Raw genomic sequence first — 16,885 nt, forward strand, 5'->3', positions numbered from 1 at the left:
GCCTCCTCACTACTTCGAGTCTGTCTCCAACACTCCAGCTCTCTACTTCCGCCGTCCGCCGTCAGCTACGCCGAGCTTGTTGTACAAAACGCGGCTGTGTTTTGTGCTTGAAAGAATCAACGCAGTCGACTGCGGGCCCGGGCGCGCAGCTATTGGCAACATATATAACAGGTATCTCGACGTCACCACTTTCACTCCAACACTCTCCCATACACCATGGACGCCCTGCGATTGCGCAAGAAATTTCCCGAAGTCTCTCAAGATGAGATGTTTGACTTCATCAGCCGCTTCAAGTAAGTCTGATCGCAAGATCTCTCGAGACATCGGTATTGAACGCGTTCGTAGCGCGCTTCACACAGACACTCCGGGTCGCGTCGACAAGGCGAGCGTGCTGCAGGCGCTGCAAGCCAATGGAGAGTCCTATGACCGCGTGCGAGAGACGTTGAAGCATGTTAGTGTGGATGCGAGTGGGAAGGTCGAACTGGAGGACTGGGTGGAGGTATGTGATCGTGCCCGTCCGGACAGGGGATAATGACTCACGGCGTAATGCAGCTGAATGTGAAGCTGAAGACGGAGGCACCCGCGCTGGCGTCACACAAGGGTAAGGTCACCGTGCAAGGGTCCAATGCGAACGTCAGCCATACGATCAATGAAGATGAGCGGGCCGAGTTCACAAATCACATCAACTCGGTGCGTCCTCTTCGCAGCCGTTCACTCACGAGTCTAGAGCTTCAGAGCAGGTCCTCGAGAACGACTCGGATGTTGGTTCCCGTCTTCCTATCCCCACAAATACGATGCAACTCTTCGATGAGTGTCGTGATGGCTTGATCCTGTGCAAGCTCATCAACGACTCTGTTCCCGAGACGATCGACCCGCGTGTGCTCAACAAGCCCACCGCCCGCAAACCTTTGAATGCGTTCCAGATGACCGAGAACAACAACATTGTTATCACGTCTGCTAAAGCCATCGGATGCTCCGTAGTGAACATCGGTCCGACGGACATCGCGGAGGGCCGTGAGCATCTTATTCTCGGGCTGATCTGGCAGGTCATTCGCCGTGGTCTGCTTGCGCAAGTCGACATCAAGATCCACCCGGAGCTATACCGCCTGTGCGAGGACGGCGAGACAATCGAGGACCTGCTCCGGCTCACGCCCGACCAGATTCTGTTGCGATGGTTCAACTATCATCTAAAGCAGGCCGGATGGAAGCGCAGGTAAGAAGTGCCTTATTCAGTTTTCCGCCATCGTACTGATCACCGTGCGTCCAGAGTGAACAACTTCAGCCGGGATGTTTCTGATGCAGAGAACTACACGGTGCTACTGAACCAGCTCAAGCCGGAACAGTGTTCGCTTGCGCCATTGCAGACGCGCGATGTGCGACAGCGTGCAGAGCAGGTGCGTCGGTCAGTCACATTGCGGACTCAGTTTGACCCCCGTCCAGGTCCTGCAAAACGCGGATGCCATCGGGTGCAGAAAGTACCTGGCAGTATCCTCTCTTGTGTCCGGGAATCCACGTCTGAACCTTGCGTTCGTCGCTAACTTGTTCAACAACCACCCGGGCCTCGCGCCGCTGGACGAACAGGAGGCGAAGGACTACGGCGTGGTAGAGGACTTCGATGCAGAGGGCGAGCGCGAGGCACGCGTCTTCACGCTCTGGCTCAATTCGCTTGGCGTCGAGCCAGGCGTGTTCAACCTGTTCGAGAACCTCAAGGATGGTTTGGTCATTCTCCAGGCGTTCGACAAGATCTCGCCTGGGAGCGTCGTCTGGCGGCGTGTGAGCAAGCCGAAAGCAGGGGCAGAGGCACCGACAAACTACGCGACTGCGGAGGGAGAAGAGGAGGAGGATATCGGTGTGACGCCGAACCAGTCCAAGCTTTCGCGCTTCAAGCAGGTGGAGAACTGCAACTATTCCATTGACCTCGCGAAGCAGAGCGGGATGCACATGGTAGGCATCCAAGGCGCTGATATCACCGACGGCACGAAGACTCTTGTCCTTGGTCTGGTTTGGCAACTTATGCGGTAGGCGTGTCCCAACGCAGCAGGAGACCAGTGCCACTGATTTCGCTTCTTCAATCCACAGAATGAGCATCACAAAGACCCTCACAGCTATTTCTGGCAAAGGTCGTCCGATCAGCGATACGGAGATCTTGAAATGGGCGAACACGACAGCACAGAAGGCGAAGCCGGGCGTCAAGCCAATACGGTCGTTCAAGGACCCGTCGCTCACCACGGGACTCTTCTTCCTCGACCTGCTCGAGGCGCTGCGCCCCGGAATTGTCGATCCTACGTTGGTCATTCAGGTCAGTGATGCCGGACCGTATGAGGACAGGAGACAGAACGGTGAGTTGGGCTCCCATGGTTAGTGACGAGCGTGCTGACGCCTTACGCTGTACAGCGAAACTGGCCATTTCCATTGCAAGAAAAATGAACGCACTCATCTTCCTTGTTCCTGAAGATATTGTTGACATCCGCCCACGCCTGGTATGCCCCTTGCGCTTTCCATGACCCTTTGTCGACCTGACGCTTCCGCAGATCATGACCTTCGTCGGCAGTCTGATGGCGATTGGCAGCCAACAATGAAGATTCAAGACCTGACTTATTTCCTGATGTATCCGGAGCCACGCTATATGAGTGTGCTCACAGCTTCTCGGACAGCTCGAAGATGTATCGAAAATTCTGCGTTGTAATATTGTGTCGGGAAAGGAAGCCAATGTTCTTAGTATCCAGCGGACGTGTAGTACCGTAAAGCAATATGAATTGAAGATGAGTATGCATGACCCCTCCACGCACATGAGCTATCCATGTCTTCAAACTAACTAGTAAGGTCTGTTGACGAACCCTTCTAATGATGTCACAATAATTTGCCGGGGTTAATCAACAGGATCTTTGAAACCAGCTCAATCGTCAACGTGCAACAAGGGATAACCCTTCCCATCCTCCCTCAGAAGTCTTTCGATGAGCTTCATGCCCTCCAAAACTTTCTCTTCCTCAAGACGCTTGCCGACCACTTGTACACCAACCGGCAGCCCATGCATCTTCTGCGCGTCGTACATGGAGTACTGTCCGGCCTCTATGGCGTTCGATCCTTTGACTTTCCCAATCGCATCAAGGTCCTTATCGACATGCGTTACAGGCAATACGCCTGCCGAATAATCGAGCTGCACGCCACGCTGCGTGAGCCTGGCATGAATACGATGTTCACCTTCGACGTACCAGATTGAACAGGAAGGTGTACCCGCAGGCCTTGAAGCCCTCCTTCATGCCTCCGTGCGGGACGGCGGGCAGCGCGTTCGGCACGGTCAATATGAAGTCCAGCCCTTCCTTACGCATCCACTCGAACCAGTACTCGCGGTATGCCTCACGCCGGGCAACGAGCGCGAGATATTCTGGCACCGTCTTCTCGTGCCAGACCTCGATGAGTCCCGCGTAGACTTCATCGCGGCGTATGTACCGCAGGTACCAGGCATAGAGCTTCTTGATGAAGCGTGGCACGCGGAACATCGCGATCGCCTCACGGACGCCAGGGTCGTTCGACTCTCCGGATCGCATGGGTTTAATGCAGGTCTTGCCTGCAGTGGGAATAAGTCAGTGGTGAAGAGGCTGTTAAGAGTTCTACAGGGGCATTTCACCTCCATCGGCAAGGAGCAGCTGCGATGCAATCTTGAGACCCTCGTATGGGCTTGGAGGTTCTCTGAGGGGTCACAAGATGCATCAGCGAATCGGGTCGTATCATGAAACCTGAGGTACTTACGCAATTACGACTTGGTGCCCGTGGGCTACTAGCGTGGAAGTCACTAACTTCAAAGCCCTGAAGCATGCAGGCGATGCAGCCACAACACCTGGATGGAGTGCGCTCAATAGACAATGTGCGGCGAGTCGCATTAACGTACCGTCACTGTACATGACACCCCAGCGGATATCTTTCGCCTCTGGCAGATGTACTTCACGCCACGGAATAGACAAGACCTGTTAGAACGCCATGAGCAATGTCGCCGGTTTGCCTAGCAGATGAGCTACCGAGTGATCATAGTTCCACGGCTCCATGCTCATTATGGCTTTCCAGAACATCTCAAGGTCCTCCAGTGTTCGCGTCATAGGCGAGTAGACAGCGGGAACCCCTTCCTGCCCAGGCATACTGGTAGGATTCCCCGTCTTCAGGAACCGGCCCATTGACGCTTTGATCGTATAGACTCCCGCGTAGTGGCTTCAAGATCGCGAGGGATTTGAGCCACTGGAAACCGCAGAGACTCAAGACGAAGACGCTTACGCTGGTGCACGCACAGACCCCGCAACGTCCGTCCCGATACCGAGACGAGACCCCCCGTAGGCCAGCAATGCCGCCTCCCCACCGGTCGACCCACCGGGCGTGTAGTCCTTTCCGTGCGGGTTCGTCGTCGTCCCAAAGACGTCATTTGTCGACTCGAACGACAGCAGGGTGATCGGCACGTTTGTCTTCACGAACGGCACCGCACCCGCATCGCGCAGGAGCCGCACCAACGCGGACTCCTTCCGCAACGGTTTGCCCACCCACGCCGAGTACCCGATGCAGCTGTCGAACCCCGGAATCGCCGCGGTGTCCTTCAGGCTGACGGCCATGCCCGCGAGCGGACCCTGCGTGTTACATGTCTTCGCCCACTCCTCCGCCGGCGCGATGAGCACCTCGGTGAGGCAGTTCGTCGCCGCGTGCGCCTTCAGGGCCTTCTTGCCGTACGCCGCCAGGACGTCCGAGGGGCTCAGTGTGCCCGCCTGTACGCCGGCCACGATTTGAGACGCGGGCTGCGCCAGGATGCTCTTATCTGCAGGCGACAGGGGTTCATGGTAGATCGGCGGGAGGTTCTGAATGCGCTCCCGACGCTCTCGCTGCTTCGCCTGACTGGGAGTTTCTGCCGGTCAGTAGAACACATGCACATGTAGTACAATACGCACCAGGCGCGCCGATGTGCGATGTACGACAGCATGACGGCGAGATCGTGTGAGAAGCGGAGCACCTAGTGCATGGTCGTCCTGTCCCATATATCATCGAGATAGACATAACACGCTTGGGAAGCACTCTCATGACTTCGGCGGCTGTGATAAAGGCGCCCCTCCTTTCTGATCATGAGGGCTGGTACTGAATGATGCTTCGAGATACTCGAGATCGAATGATAGTATGCTGATACGACCTTCCTGGGGAAGAATTACGGATTGGTCGTCTATCGCGAACGTATAGCTCCAGAGCTCGGTTGTTTGGAAAAGGACAATAACCATCCAGACGTTGCTAATGGATTCAGAGATCAGCTTTGCGTCAAGAGTGACTGTAATACCTACAGGGACTCTGGAGGCACACTCGCAGACAGTGTACAGTCATGAATACGTGCTATCAACTCGGGATGTGTAATAGGCTTAAGTCAAGTTTTGAAGCGCGATCGAATGAAGTGCACGATAACGCGATCAGAGTGCACAGACTGCGTTCGCTCGCACAACGACAACGGAGGGAGCAAGATTGCGGAGACAGAAGACCGTCACAAAACAAGTGCTCTCGGCGATGTTGACAAGGTTGAGCTCGGCGATGTTCGTGCCAAAGAAGACTTAGAGTGCAATCCTTGACTTGTGAATTTGCAGAGGTCAGGTCAACAGACACATACACACATTCGAGAGCACTCACTGAACGTTGCCACACGAGGTTCATACATCCACCATTCAGGGTAGAATCGCACCAAAAGATGCAAAAGTACAAGTTGCCAGTTGTCCATGTACGCCCAGAGTACACATGCGACGTCCAAATTACCAAATGCTATGCTGTGTATGCGAGGTGTATGTCCGTGAAAAGACTGAACAGAAGAAGCAGTACCGTATCGTAGCCGTCGTGCCCAACGTAGTCCGTAACCAATGTCAGAACGTCAGAACCATACTCTACGTCATATTCAAACCCAGAAAGCTAACGCCAGACCGGTCAGTGCCAGGCCTGTCGTATGAGCGCCCAGCCGGAGAGGAACATGATGAGGAACGTCGCAACGAGACTGACGGTGGCAGGATGTGCGGCATATGTTGACCACGCGGCGTTGACGTTACACCCTGCGCATGTCCAACCTGCCCGAATATTATTTAGTAAATTCTGGGAACCGTATTGCAGACACAGCCCTTTATAAGTTACTGGGTCACTCGAGAAGCGAAACTCAAGCAGCGATGACAGCGCGGATCAATGCAGTCACGCTAAAACAGTCCCCGAATGATTTGTTGTATCGAATGACCCTTTAGCATATGGAGCAAACAGGGACCGTGCAAAAGCCAGGCATAAGTTTGAATGAAGCCATTCAAAAGCTCTGGCCGAAACGATGCAGTAGACGAACAATCCGATACTCACTTGAAAGCGGGGTGTAGGGTTGTGGTGAGTAGAGCGCAAACTGGAGGTTCGTGTTCTCCGACAGCTGGCCGGGCTGCTGCCCCGCGCCCCTGCCCAAGTCTCCCCATATCTCCAGCGTATACGTCGCGACGGCCAGCGGTGTGCTGGGGTTCGCTTCCTGCCACGACCAGAGGTCCCACGTTACGCTGGACGCCGTGCCATTGAGAATGCCGTTCGTGGGCCCGACGGGGTAGGTGTTGCCATTGTCGCAGACGGCAGAAATGGTGAGCGCGCTCGGGGTGACCAGGACATCGGTGAAGTTCCAGCCGAAGGTGATCGTGTTGGACGGCGCGATCTTGTAGTACGACGTCGCCGTCTGCGGGGGCTGAGTGATGGATAGACTCCCCGCGGGTGCAGTCGACGGGATTATGATTTGGTTGCTCGAGCCTCCCGACATGTTAGCAGACCGCTTGTTTGTCGTGCAAGACGATGAGAAAGGAGCGGGGACGTCGAGGACGGTGATGAAGGAGCGTGGCAACGGGCGAGCAAGGCTTGCAGCGGAAGCGTGACTGTAGCGCAATTCGTGACGTGACTGTGACGCGGTCTATGAAGCCCGGGTCACGTCCGTGGTGTGACATTCCGACCTCTTGAAGCTGCACCATCCCTCACCATCCTCTTGTTGGCAACGTGAGCAGCAGATTTCATTCAAGCGAAATTACCAGAGGTCAGAATCTCTCGTATTCAACAAGCATAGCATCGGCCTCATTTCTCATCCAAAAGTGAGGTTTTAATCATGAATTCTGTCATCTCGGTGGAGTACTAGTATATTTGCTGGAGGCAGAGTATTGTCTTTGGAGAGCACACTGCTTACTTGAAAATACGACTCGGATGCAGCATTGTCTGTCGACGTGCGCAACTTGTTGTCCTGACTCAATTGCACACAAGCGCGTAAACTTAACTTCCTACACAGGGAGCCCCCGTTTACGGATCGGGTGTCATTGGTCTTGGGTACAGGCCGGTATGTCCAGCACAACCGCGTGTTTGCAGTGATATCGCTCACGATACAGGAGTCACTAATGTCAATGTGTGCCATGGAACCAAGGTCTCCTGATCATGTTTAGACCTGAACTCACTTAACCCCATGTTGTTCTCTATAGCTTTCGAGGCATCAGCATGAATAAGGTACTCTCTGACTTGTGTGTTCTGTGCTGTACACTGCAAGGATGAAGCTACCGTGCAATCTCTACCAACTGTCATTCCCAGAGATGTTTTCTTGGCTATTGACTGCGCCAATTGGCTTTTTATAGTCACCCCCAGCAGCTGTAGAGTTGGTGGTGTACCCATCTCACTCCCCTGCACGAGGCTTATTACCAAGCCATGCATGGATATAAACAGCATCAAGATCACTTGAAATTGAATTGCATCGCTCGGTGCTGTCAACGTTGAACAGTTCAACAGATCATCACATCGAAGCTGCCCATTGTGGATCGCACACGAAGCGCACCCATTGATTTCGGTGGTCCTCTTCTATGGCCGCCGTATGTACTCGTGAGTCTTCCCATACGCTCTGTGGTTCCCTTCCTTGTTTCTGCCGCCGGGATCCTGCCACTCCGGCTGGACGCCTATCCTACAGTGGCAACAGGCCGTCCTCAGTTTGCAAATCCTGGAAATTTTAACCTACAAATATGGAATGGAACCGCCGCATCATGCCCGAGGCCCTGCGAGAATCAGGAGCGGAACATCATCGTGTCAAACCAAAACTCGATGTCCTTGCGGGATCTCCTGCTTCCCATCACTCCTGCACGTCCTTCGTATCTTCGCGTTGCCACTTCCAGATCCGACGCCCCTCGCACCGGGCCCTTCTGCGTGCAACCTCAATCCATTCCGCTCCGCTTCAATCCCGATGCGCATATACTCGCGTGATGCCGAGGCGTCGCCCCCAGCCTACTCACAGTACGTGATATCGCACCCTGTCCCCCTGTCCGTTCTTCGCATTCTCAGGGCCGTAGCCCTGACATTGTCTCTTGGCCGCTGCTTCCGTGCTTATCTGCATGCTAGATATGGAACCAGCTCTCTCTGTAGCCTCCTTCCCTACGCGTGCGGACATCCCTCCCTCACACGTTACGCAATCCCCAACGACCGGCCTGGTGCCCTGGAAAGTAACGTACATTAGGCGTACAGCACGACCCGTAAAGCCGCCGCTGCCCACTTCCTCAAGCAAGAGCGGTGCAGACAGAATGCCATTCCCCTCGTTCAGCTCGGTCGTCTCGCGGAGACGGCTGTTCAGCACCTCCAAGCCAACTAGCAATCAGGACTCGGACGCAAGTGCGTCCAGCAGTCGGTCCACCGCATCCACATCCACATCCATTTCTATATCCCAATCCGTCTCGCAGATATCGGAGGCACCCTCTCGCGACGCATATCGATCGCATGGCCTCACGTCAAGGAGCACGTTCAGCGTCCGCTCAAGCCCGCCCGCCAACCAGACCGGCAAGCAGCCTGCGGGCCGTCCGTCGGCACACCTGGCCACGGGTGACCATGGCCCGCCACCGCGCGCAGAGAGGGGCCGCTCGCTGGACCTGTCGCCATACCGCGACATGCGCGTCGAGGACATGGACCGGGCGAACTCTAGCACAGAAAGCATCATGATCTTCATACACCCCACACCCTCGCACTCGTCGCTCTCGCTCCCATTTCCCCCCCTCTCGCCCACTTCCTCCGTCTCCGTGGACGTTGCCCCCAAAACTGCACCGCCGCCAGTCGTTGCGCCCGCTGCGCCGAAGAAACCCAAGAAAACAAAGCGACCATCTACGGCCGACCCGCATCGTGCGCGCTCGCCACGGCGCGACTCCATCCCGTCCTACCCGTACTTCATCACGCCGATGGCGTTCAGTTCCATAAGCCCGCACGTCGCCGCCATGCCTGTGGTCTATCTGCCGGCCCCCGCCTCCCCCACGTCAGACAAGGCGAGTTCGCACAAGCAGTCGCAGTCTGCCGCCGCATCGACTGCACGCCCGCCAACAGCGCCACCAGAGTCGGTCGCACCGCCGGGCGCCGCTGCATCGCCCGCCGCGCCTTCCTCTCCCAAGATGAGCTTCAAGCGGATGTCTTCCAAAGGCAGGCTCTTCCGTCGGGCGACCGTCCAGGCGCCGGAGGCGCCGGACGACGGCCTGTGCCGCGTGTACGACCTGACGACACTGCCTGTCGTGTCTCCTCCGCCCGCCGTGCCGGCAGAAGAGCCCAAGCCCCTCGAAGCGGCTGAGACCGTGACGCAGAATCCCAATCCCAATCCTGATTCTAATTCTGCCGCGCCACCTGACTCTGATGCTCCCACGACGCGTCCGAGGAATGCAGTCAGCGTCTCCGACGACCGCCGGGTCGAGGTGGCGGTGGCGACGCTGAGGATGCGGAAGGACGTTCGCGAGGAGAGGGGCCTCGATCAGGTCATTCCGAAACTCAGGATGCTCCGAGGGCGATGAGGCTGCTGTGGTCATGATGGAAAACTTGCACATTTGACCCATCGTGATTCGTGAGACTGAATGCCATCTTCATACATACAGTATCTGCGAGGATCAAAGGAAGCTAATGCTTGCGTCAATTCTCCGGCTCCATTCTTCTACATCCCATCCCTCGCCTCGTCGCCTCGTCTGCGTGTTGGCTGACTACTATCGATTATTTTGTTGAGCTCCCCAATGATCACTGCATTCAGTCCGTATGCGAACAAACAGTCTGCCTGATCATATGTTAGCATCCGCGTGCCGCCCCATAGGCTACCTAATACATAGCATACATCTCATGAATGGCATCAACGTATTTTTACAAATGCTGCGTGCAACAGAGTGCTACAAAACGAGGCACTGTCCCCCGAAATGAAAACGAGATGCCGATATAATATGGAGAGGATAAGATAGATGAACAAAACCGTGAAATGAGATCCGCGTGGTCATCGCCATCCCGTCTTCCCAGACATCATCGCAGCTACACACAGCACCGACCACTCCAACAAGCCAAGCGTACAGCCACGACGTGCAGCAGGCCCAGCACGAGCGTCGGCATGAGCGTCTCGAACCACGTATCCACCACCGCGAGCGCGAGCACGAGCGCCGCGACGAGCGGGTTCGCGTGCGCGTCAAGGCCGAGGCCGGTGCGCGTGCCGGTGCCAACGCAGATCCGCGACACGCTGAGCACCTTGGCCACAAGCACGCACGACTTGACCGTCCGCAGCCACACCACGCGCGGGATCCGCACGTGGGCCTGCCGCCCGCCCACGCTCAGCGTACACGCCCACACGCCGTTCGTGCTCAGGCCGAACGGGAGCGCTCTCGCGTGCGCAGGCACGGGCGTGGGCGCAGCGGATGGCTCGCGCGCGCGCTTCTCTGCGGCCGACGGTTCGCGCGCGGCCAGCGGGGCGGCGTCCGGCTCCTGCGACGACACCCAGGCGTGCAGGTCCGGGCTCGGGCTCGGGCTGATGGAGCTGGCGAGCAGCGCCGTGGCGTCGAACACGCGCCGCAGGGGCATCGGGATGAGCGACCCGCTGGAGCCCGGCCGGTCGCTCGCCTCGGCTGAAAGGGGGTCGAGCTGGAGGCGGCCGGTGATGGTGAGTGTACCGTTAACGGTGAGTGATGTAATGGTGAGTGTATTGCTAGCGGTGCGGACGCGGTGGAATACGCACCCTGCCCTCGCGGACGGCGGCCAGCACGCGCTCTGCCGTCGGCCGTGTCGATGGGTTGATATTCAGGAGGCCCTCGAGCAGCATCAGATACGCCTCGGGGAGCCTGCGCGACTGGAACGCGGTGGCGAGCGCGCTCGACGGCCTGAAGCTGGGCGATTCCCGGGGTAAGAGCCGCACGTCACGCATACGAGGAAATAGAAAACCTACCCAGCGTACGTCTGCACCTCCCTCTCCAGCGCGTCCGCATCCGCATCCGCCGCATCCGTCGCGTCTCCCGACTGGCCCGCGCCGTGCGCCCGTGCACTGTCGGACGCGTGCTGGTATGGCAGCCGGAAGAACAGCAGCTTGTGGAGGATCATGCCGACAGACCACATGTCCGCCTTGGAGGTGACCTGCTTCAGCTGGCCGGTGGGCGAGGGCAGCGACTCCGGCGAGGAGTATTCCAGGCTGAGGGCGCGAGAATCAGACAAATATTGGTCAGGGCGCAAGGCGCGAGAACCAGACAAATATTGGTCAGGCGCACGCAAGAAGAGGGAGAGAACAGAGCACAACGTACGTGCCGGTGTTCCCCGATCGCATCCGCGACTTGAGCATGTCCTGCGAGGTGCCAAAGTCGGAGAGCATCGCGCGCGGGCTGCCGTCCGTCCGTCAAAATGGGCGTAAGCATGCAAGCCACCCCCGCAGCCAAGAAGAGCAGAACGCACATCAGACGGCCCTCGTCCCATGTCAGGAGCACGTTCCCGGGCTTCAGGTCGAGGTGCAGGATCGACTTGTCGTGCTGCAGCGGCGAGCGGCAAACAGTAAGCCCGCGATCAGCACGGTGCACGGTGACGGGGTTCGGACCCAGAGTCGACCATCTCGCTCACCAAGAACGCGATCCCGGAGACGATGTCCCCGAACAGCCCCCGCACCTCCTCCGCACTCAGTAAATGCACCGCCTTCCAGTCGGCGGGCCCCCCGCTCTTCCCGCCGCCGTCCAGGCCCAGCTCCCGCCTCAGCCGCTCGCGCTCGCCCGGCGGGGCGCGCTGCAGTGCGCGGAACGCGCGGATGCGCGCTGAGCGCGAGTACGCGGAGGGCGACGGCAGTGTGTTTGTGTCGGCCGCAAGGCCAGGGGAGGACGCGCCGGACGAGCCAGGTGCGGTGGTAGTCGCCAGGTGGAGGTGGGGCAGATGCGTCGGAGCGCGGCGCCCCAGGCGGGCGTCGATGAAGTCGTCAAGACTCCCTCCTTCCGCCCATTGCATGAGAACGCTGCGGAACCAGCATCAATTATTCGGTCCATAGCTGGTAACACCGTGAAAGCCACGGCGTTGTGGTGCCGCAATGGCAGGACGTGTCCAGTGTATTGCCACTGTTTCCATTGCTCTTCATGAGTAGTGGAAGCACATTTGACGCGTCTTGCGACGTACACACGGTCGAACATCAAGACAGACGAAACTCACTGCAGCGTGGGCACATGAGGGCCAAACGTAGAGAACTGACATGTCTCCATCCATGCATGGTGGTACGTGACGATGTTCGGATGATGGAGCTGCTCCAACAAGCGTACTTCACGTAGGATGTTGAGAAGGTAGCTATGAGACTGGCCGACGGCGATCTTCTTCACCGCAAAATGGCCTGAGACGTGAGACGTTAGTACGCGAAGGCAGCATCGCTGAACCACAGCTAGTCAGGGTCAACACATACCTAATGAGTTTCCATCCAAGACATGCTGACAGCAACGTTGTTATTAGCCGTCCCCACAACTGCAGTACTCGGACACTCACCTGGCACAAGTAGACCGTCCCGTTTGCACCCATTCCCAATCTGCCTTCTTCGCGGAAGAAGGCCTTGAAGTAGCCTTCTGCCATATTGTCGGCCCTGAACGCTCGTCCGCCATTTGAGCTGTCGGTCGAGCGCGAGCTGTCTTCGTGCGCGGGTATGGTGCGCTGGGGGGTTGCCGGTCTCGACATTGTCTCGTTCGCCGTTTCCAGCAGCTGGAAATAGTTCGACGCGCGGCTCCGCGGCCGCCAGGTGAACTCGTCGTCCTCGAATTTGCCGTGCTCAACATCGTCGACGTCGACGTCCTGCGCGGCATGCATTTCGGCAGGGATCGTCCGGTGGCAATACGGGCAATGGCGAGACGCGCGGCGGGCCAGGCTCGCGTTTGGCGTTGTGCGGATGGAGAGAGCATGTGAGGTCGGGTTGTAGAGCACGACCTGGTCGGATATGTGCAGGATCGGCTGCCACTCGGGGTCGAGCGGAGCCAAGGAAACCAGTGCACCGGACGGGGAGGGCGGGTCTATTTCGTCGAACATGGCGGCAGCGGCGAAAGGAGAAGTGTTGAAGTCGAGCCAGAGAGACTCGTGCCATGACGCTGCAGGTGGATATACTATGCTACACTCCTCGAGGATCGGACGTTGCCGCAGTTCTTCCAGGCCCGCGGCTATCACACAGAACACACAGCACCCAGGTCCACGAGGGCCCACAAGGCACGACAAAGGAGTCACAATCAAGCCGCTGCGACGACCAGCTGGAGGACTCGCAGGCAGCGCACATGACAGTTAGCCAGTACGTTTATCATGGCCAGCAGAATATGTTTCCCTTGCACGCGCGCATGTTCGGGGGCGATATATGTAGCTAAGGGAAGGAGATGAGAGGGGAAAGGAGAAAGGACAGTGACTTTGTGTGCCCGGTGAGCCCTTATGTACGGTCTGTGATGCCGATCGAGTAAGACAGCGAGCACAGGCGTGTTGCCATATAAAGGAGGTTTCTACTTTAACTTGCCGGAGCCATGTGGGAAAGTGTGTTGCTTCAACATAGTTTATCGCTTATGTTCGTTTCACAAGCAGTAGTCAGCAGAAAGCATTCCCCGCAAACTCAGAACCGGCTGCGTTCCACAAGAAGATGAAGCCAGCAAGTCATTCCATCGAGTGAGCGAGTGCAGTTCCCACTGGCCAATGAATGAGCGACGCCACAGCAAGTAGGAGGAATACCACGCAGGCTACATAGATCACGGACGGCTTCGCGTAGTTACAACCCAGGGTAACAGCGACCGTGTGGCACGGGGCGTCGCCCTGGAAGCCCAGGTGCACTAAAACACACTCATCAAGGGCTTCAGACACGATCTCGGTGGCGTCCGGGGGAACGCTGACCGCCGACGCGCCGAGAAGGAACGCCAGAGCGAAGAGGACTGCAACAAGCTTGAACTGCATTCTAAGGTGTGAAAATGAGAGAGATGGCCATGGGACGAGGTTAGCTTGGTATTATGCCTTCCCAGGCGCAAAAGATGTACTGAGGGAGACCGCGCAAGACCGCGCAGGCGGTAGAGCTGACGGTCTCCATTTTGTTTCAAACACAACTGCGATAAGGTTGTGGAGGCGGTGGCCGCAGCCGTTTACGATTACGACAGGTCAAGGCGCAATTGATCAAGCTGCGCTTGTCCTCCCATAAGAGGTCAATAATAAAGCAGCATTATTGGCCTCGAGAGGTGACCGCTAGACGCTGAACCCCATTCGCCCATCACGCTCACGCTTCCTTCTCTTCGACGCTCACAACCTCATCAGCACTGAATGCAGAGTCACCGTCGCCGACGACCCCCTCCCACCCGTTGTCGGCGAGGTACAGGAGGAACTTCTCGTCCTCGTCCGCAAAGTCGATGTTCGTCATCTCGGGAACGAAGAAGTACGTGAGCACAACGCCGAGGACACCGCAGATCGCGGCGACGATGAACGTCCACCTGCGAACACATCTGTCAGTCCGAGCGCACTGACGCGTCAAATAAACGGGGAGTGTACTTTTTGCCCAGGTTGTCTTGGATAGGCGTGAATGCTTCCGTGCCGATCGCAGCGCCTGCCTTGCCGACCGCGGCAGATATACCATAGAATGTTCCCCTTGCACGGCGTAATCAAGTGAATGCACGTTCCACATGGCAAGAATCCCAAACTGTACCTGATGGGAGTAGGAAATGATCTGCGGGTGGTTGTCAGAGACTGAGTGCCATAGGCTTAACGCGACTACCCTTACTCGGCGCTGACAAGTCCGTTGAGGTTCCCCGGTCCCTGTACGAGTGTTATGCTCAGGCGGAAAAGCATCACAATACGGTATACTCACCAGACTCCCCATGGCGTGCAGCATGCCATAACTAGATGATGACACCGAGAGTATCAGCGCTGACCAGCAATACGCGAGGCAAGAACAGACTGACAAGAAGATGAACAGGGGCACATTCTTCGTGATCTTGTCATAGCCACACCCGGTGATAAGGCCTGAGGGGCGGGTTCGACGTGACTTGTTTGAGGAACAAATATCGCACTCACCAAACACAACGTAGCCAGTGAAGCCTAGCATCATCTAAGCGATGACGAAGCCATTCAGATGCACATTCAAAACAGCTCTCGAGTGTACCGACCGTATACCGTCTCCCGAGGGGATTGCAAAGGTAGATCCCGAGCCATACGCCTAATCGCGATTGTTAACACATCTGTCATTGTCGTCGTCCTCGTGTATAATGTGGCTTCGACGCACCAGGCAGGACGATAGTCCCCAAGAATAGCTGCCATTCCGCAGTTGACTTTATACTCCCGTCGTGTATGATCTCGGAGATGATGAGGCCCGAGAAAATGGTGTTAGGAAAGAAGACCTGTGTAGATTAGGCTCAAGTTCATCACAGGGAAGACAACACCAAGAGCTATTTTTGGCAAAACGTACAAAGTCATATATAAACCTGTGCCAAGCAAGGCTCAGCTCACCAGCTCAAGATGTAGTATGCGGTGACGGCGGTGCGTACCAAGTTCCTGCCGTACCGATGAGCGCTTTCCAATACCTCTTCAGGGCCAGACGGTACGGGACATGATCTAGATCCAGATATTAACTCGGGCCATGCGCGAGACAGGCTCATCCTACGCTTGATCGCATTGTCGCGGAACCTTGTTCATCCAGACGTCGTCAGGACAGAACATGTGCAGTGGATGGTCACTCACAGCTTGGGGCTTAGCATGCGCATACGGAAGTAGAACACTAGAAGAGGAAACACAATGCCGATGGCGAAACAGACACGCCAGACGGTCTCAAGGTGGTTTTCACCGGCAGCCTCCAGAACGATGAGGAATACCGCAACCGAAAATGGCGTAGCAAACTTGATACGAGTCAGATAGGACTTTCGACGCAAATAAATTCGCAACGCACGCTGAGAAGACCATTTGTGACACCAATGAATACTGGGTGAGGAACGTCAGGTAACGTTAAGGAATGCACTGTGAACCTACTCCTGCCCCTCTGCTTCACAGTGAGCTCGTTCGCTGCCTCGCTGGCGCTGGCCGACGACGCAGGATATTCTCCGCCAGTGCCCTACGTATCATAGTCTGGTCACAGCGGGGTAGATATATGGGAACATTCAACACAACTTACAACTCCAATAGTCCCGCGTGCCACTGTGAGGAACCAGAACAGGCCAACGATGCTTCCATGTGCCCCGTGAGCAGCAGTGGCAAGGATGGCCCCGATGACGATTAAGGAGGTCGTGATTACTACCCCTGCTTTGCGCCCGACTCTGTCGCATAGGACGCCAATTAAGAGCTGACCAAGGACTTCACCTAATAATCCGAACGACTCAGTTTCAACCAATCCAAAAGACATCCTGGCTACGAGGCTTACCAACGAGAAGTGAATTCGACACTCGAGTAGACACCTTGGATGTGTATGATTTAGGATACTGTTTCCTAAGTACAACCTGTCTCCTATTCAGCGAACCGGTTGCATACAGATCACTGTGAGTGGCAGACATTGATCATCGTCATGATATTGTTTTGGTCTAGTTGTTGCAATCATCAGCTGAGCTTTCTAGGTCAGTGAAACAGAATACTCACATCCATCCGAGAACAGTCCGAACGCCGCAGCGGCAATGGCCATATAGGA

The 16,885-nt window shown here is 56.5% G+C and overlaps 6 protein-coding genes across 6 annotated transcripts; 2 read left to right on the top strand and 4 right to left on the bottom strand.

The window, feature by feature from the left end:
* The first annotated feature begins 96 nt into the window (after window positions 1–96).
* Window positions 97–2,773, top strand: POSPLADRAFT_1180252 (hypothetical protein). Its single transcript, XM_024488739.1, has 9 exons — window positions 97–293; window positions 346–499; window positions 553–690; window positions 741–1,213; window positions 1,268–1,394; window positions 1,441–2,018; window positions 2,080–2,339; window positions 2,395–2,480; window positions 2,532–2,773. Exons 1-9 carry the CDS (start codon window positions 217–219, stop codon window positions 2,577–2,579), a joined length of 1,941 nt encoding a protein of 646 aa, XP_024340065.1. The 5' UTR covers window positions 97–216; the 3' UTR covers window positions 2,580–2,773.
* A 123-nt stretch (window positions 2,774–2,896) lies between these two features.
* POSPLADRAFT_1045649 (hypothetical protein) lies at window positions 2,897–4,957 on the bottom strand (the record flags this gene model as incomplete). The annotated part of the gene is made up of 8 exons (XM_024478818.1): window positions 2,897–3,157; window positions 3,213–3,568; window positions 3,629–3,690; window positions 3,751–3,838; window positions 3,890–3,965; window positions 4,017–4,203; window positions 4,267–4,872; window positions 4,926–4,957. 8 exons carry the CDS (start codon window positions 4,955–4,957, stop codon window positions 2,897–2,899), a joined length of 1,668 nt encoding a protein of 555 aa, XP_024340066.1.
* Window positions 4,958–5,702: 745 nt separating this feature from the next.
* On the bottom strand, window positions 5,703–6,855 carry POSPLADRAFT_1065656 (hypothetical protein). Its single transcript, XM_024481981.1, has 2 exons — window positions 6,343–6,855; window positions 5,703–6,068 (listed from the first exon to the last, which is right to left on the bottom strand). The coding sequence occupies exons 1-2, from the start codon at window positions 6,776–6,778 to the stop codon at window positions 5,932–5,934; spliced, it is 573 nt and encodes a 190-aa protein (XP_024340067.1). The 5' UTR covers window positions 6,779–6,855; the 3' UTR covers window positions 5,703–5,931.
* A 1,172-nt stretch (window positions 6,856–8,027) lies between these two features.
* Window positions 8,028–9,800, top strand: POSPLADRAFT_1045651 (hypothetical protein; the record flags this gene model as incomplete). The annotated part of the gene is made up of 2 exons (XM_024478819.1): window positions 8,028–8,274; window positions 8,380–9,800. 2 exons carry the CDS (start codon window positions 8,028–8,030, stop codon window positions 9,798–9,800), a joined length of 1,668 nt encoding a protein of 555 aa, XP_024340068.1.
* A 265-nt stretch (window positions 9,801–10,065) lies between these two features.
* Window positions 10,066–15,459, bottom strand: POSPLADRAFT_1180256 (hypothetical protein; the record flags this gene model as incomplete). The annotated part of the gene is made up of 19 exons (XM_024488740.1): window positions 10,066–10,095; window positions 10,339–10,899; window positions 10,994–11,141; window positions 11,201–11,440; window positions 11,550–11,627; window positions 11,698–11,771; window positions 11,860–12,241; window positions 12,433–12,607; window positions 12,677–12,701; window positions 12,757–13,489; window positions 13,991–14,185; window positions 14,502–14,708; window positions 14,743–14,862; window positions 14,921–14,941; window positions 14,996–15,030; window positions 15,083–15,113; window positions 15,177–15,237; window positions 15,289–15,322; window positions 15,388–15,459. The coding sequence occupies 19 exons, from the start codon at window positions 15,457–15,459 to the stop codon at window positions 10,066–10,068; spliced, it is 3,222 nt and encodes a 1,073-aa protein (XP_024340069.1).
* Window positions 15,460–16,255: 796 nt separating this feature from the next.
* Window positions 16,256–16,748, bottom strand: POSPLADRAFT_1087487 (hypothetical protein; the record flags this gene model as incomplete). The annotated part of the gene is made up of 3 exons (XM_024483052.1): window positions 16,256–16,318; window positions 16,379–16,563; window positions 16,625–16,748. Coding segments are annotated over 3 exons (372 nt in total), but the record flags the coding sequence as incomplete, so codon positions are not given.
* Window positions 16,749–16,885: the final 137 nt, after the last annotated feature.

This window comes from Postia placenta (genome assembly GCF_002117355.1).
Source record: "Postia placenta MAD-698-R-SB12 unplaced genomic scaffold POSPLAscaffold_5, whole genome shotgun sequence".
In the NCBI taxonomy this organism is placed as follows: Eukaryota; Fungi; Basidiomycota; class Agaricomycetes; order Polyporales; family Adustoporiaceae; genus Rhodonia; species Rhodonia placenta.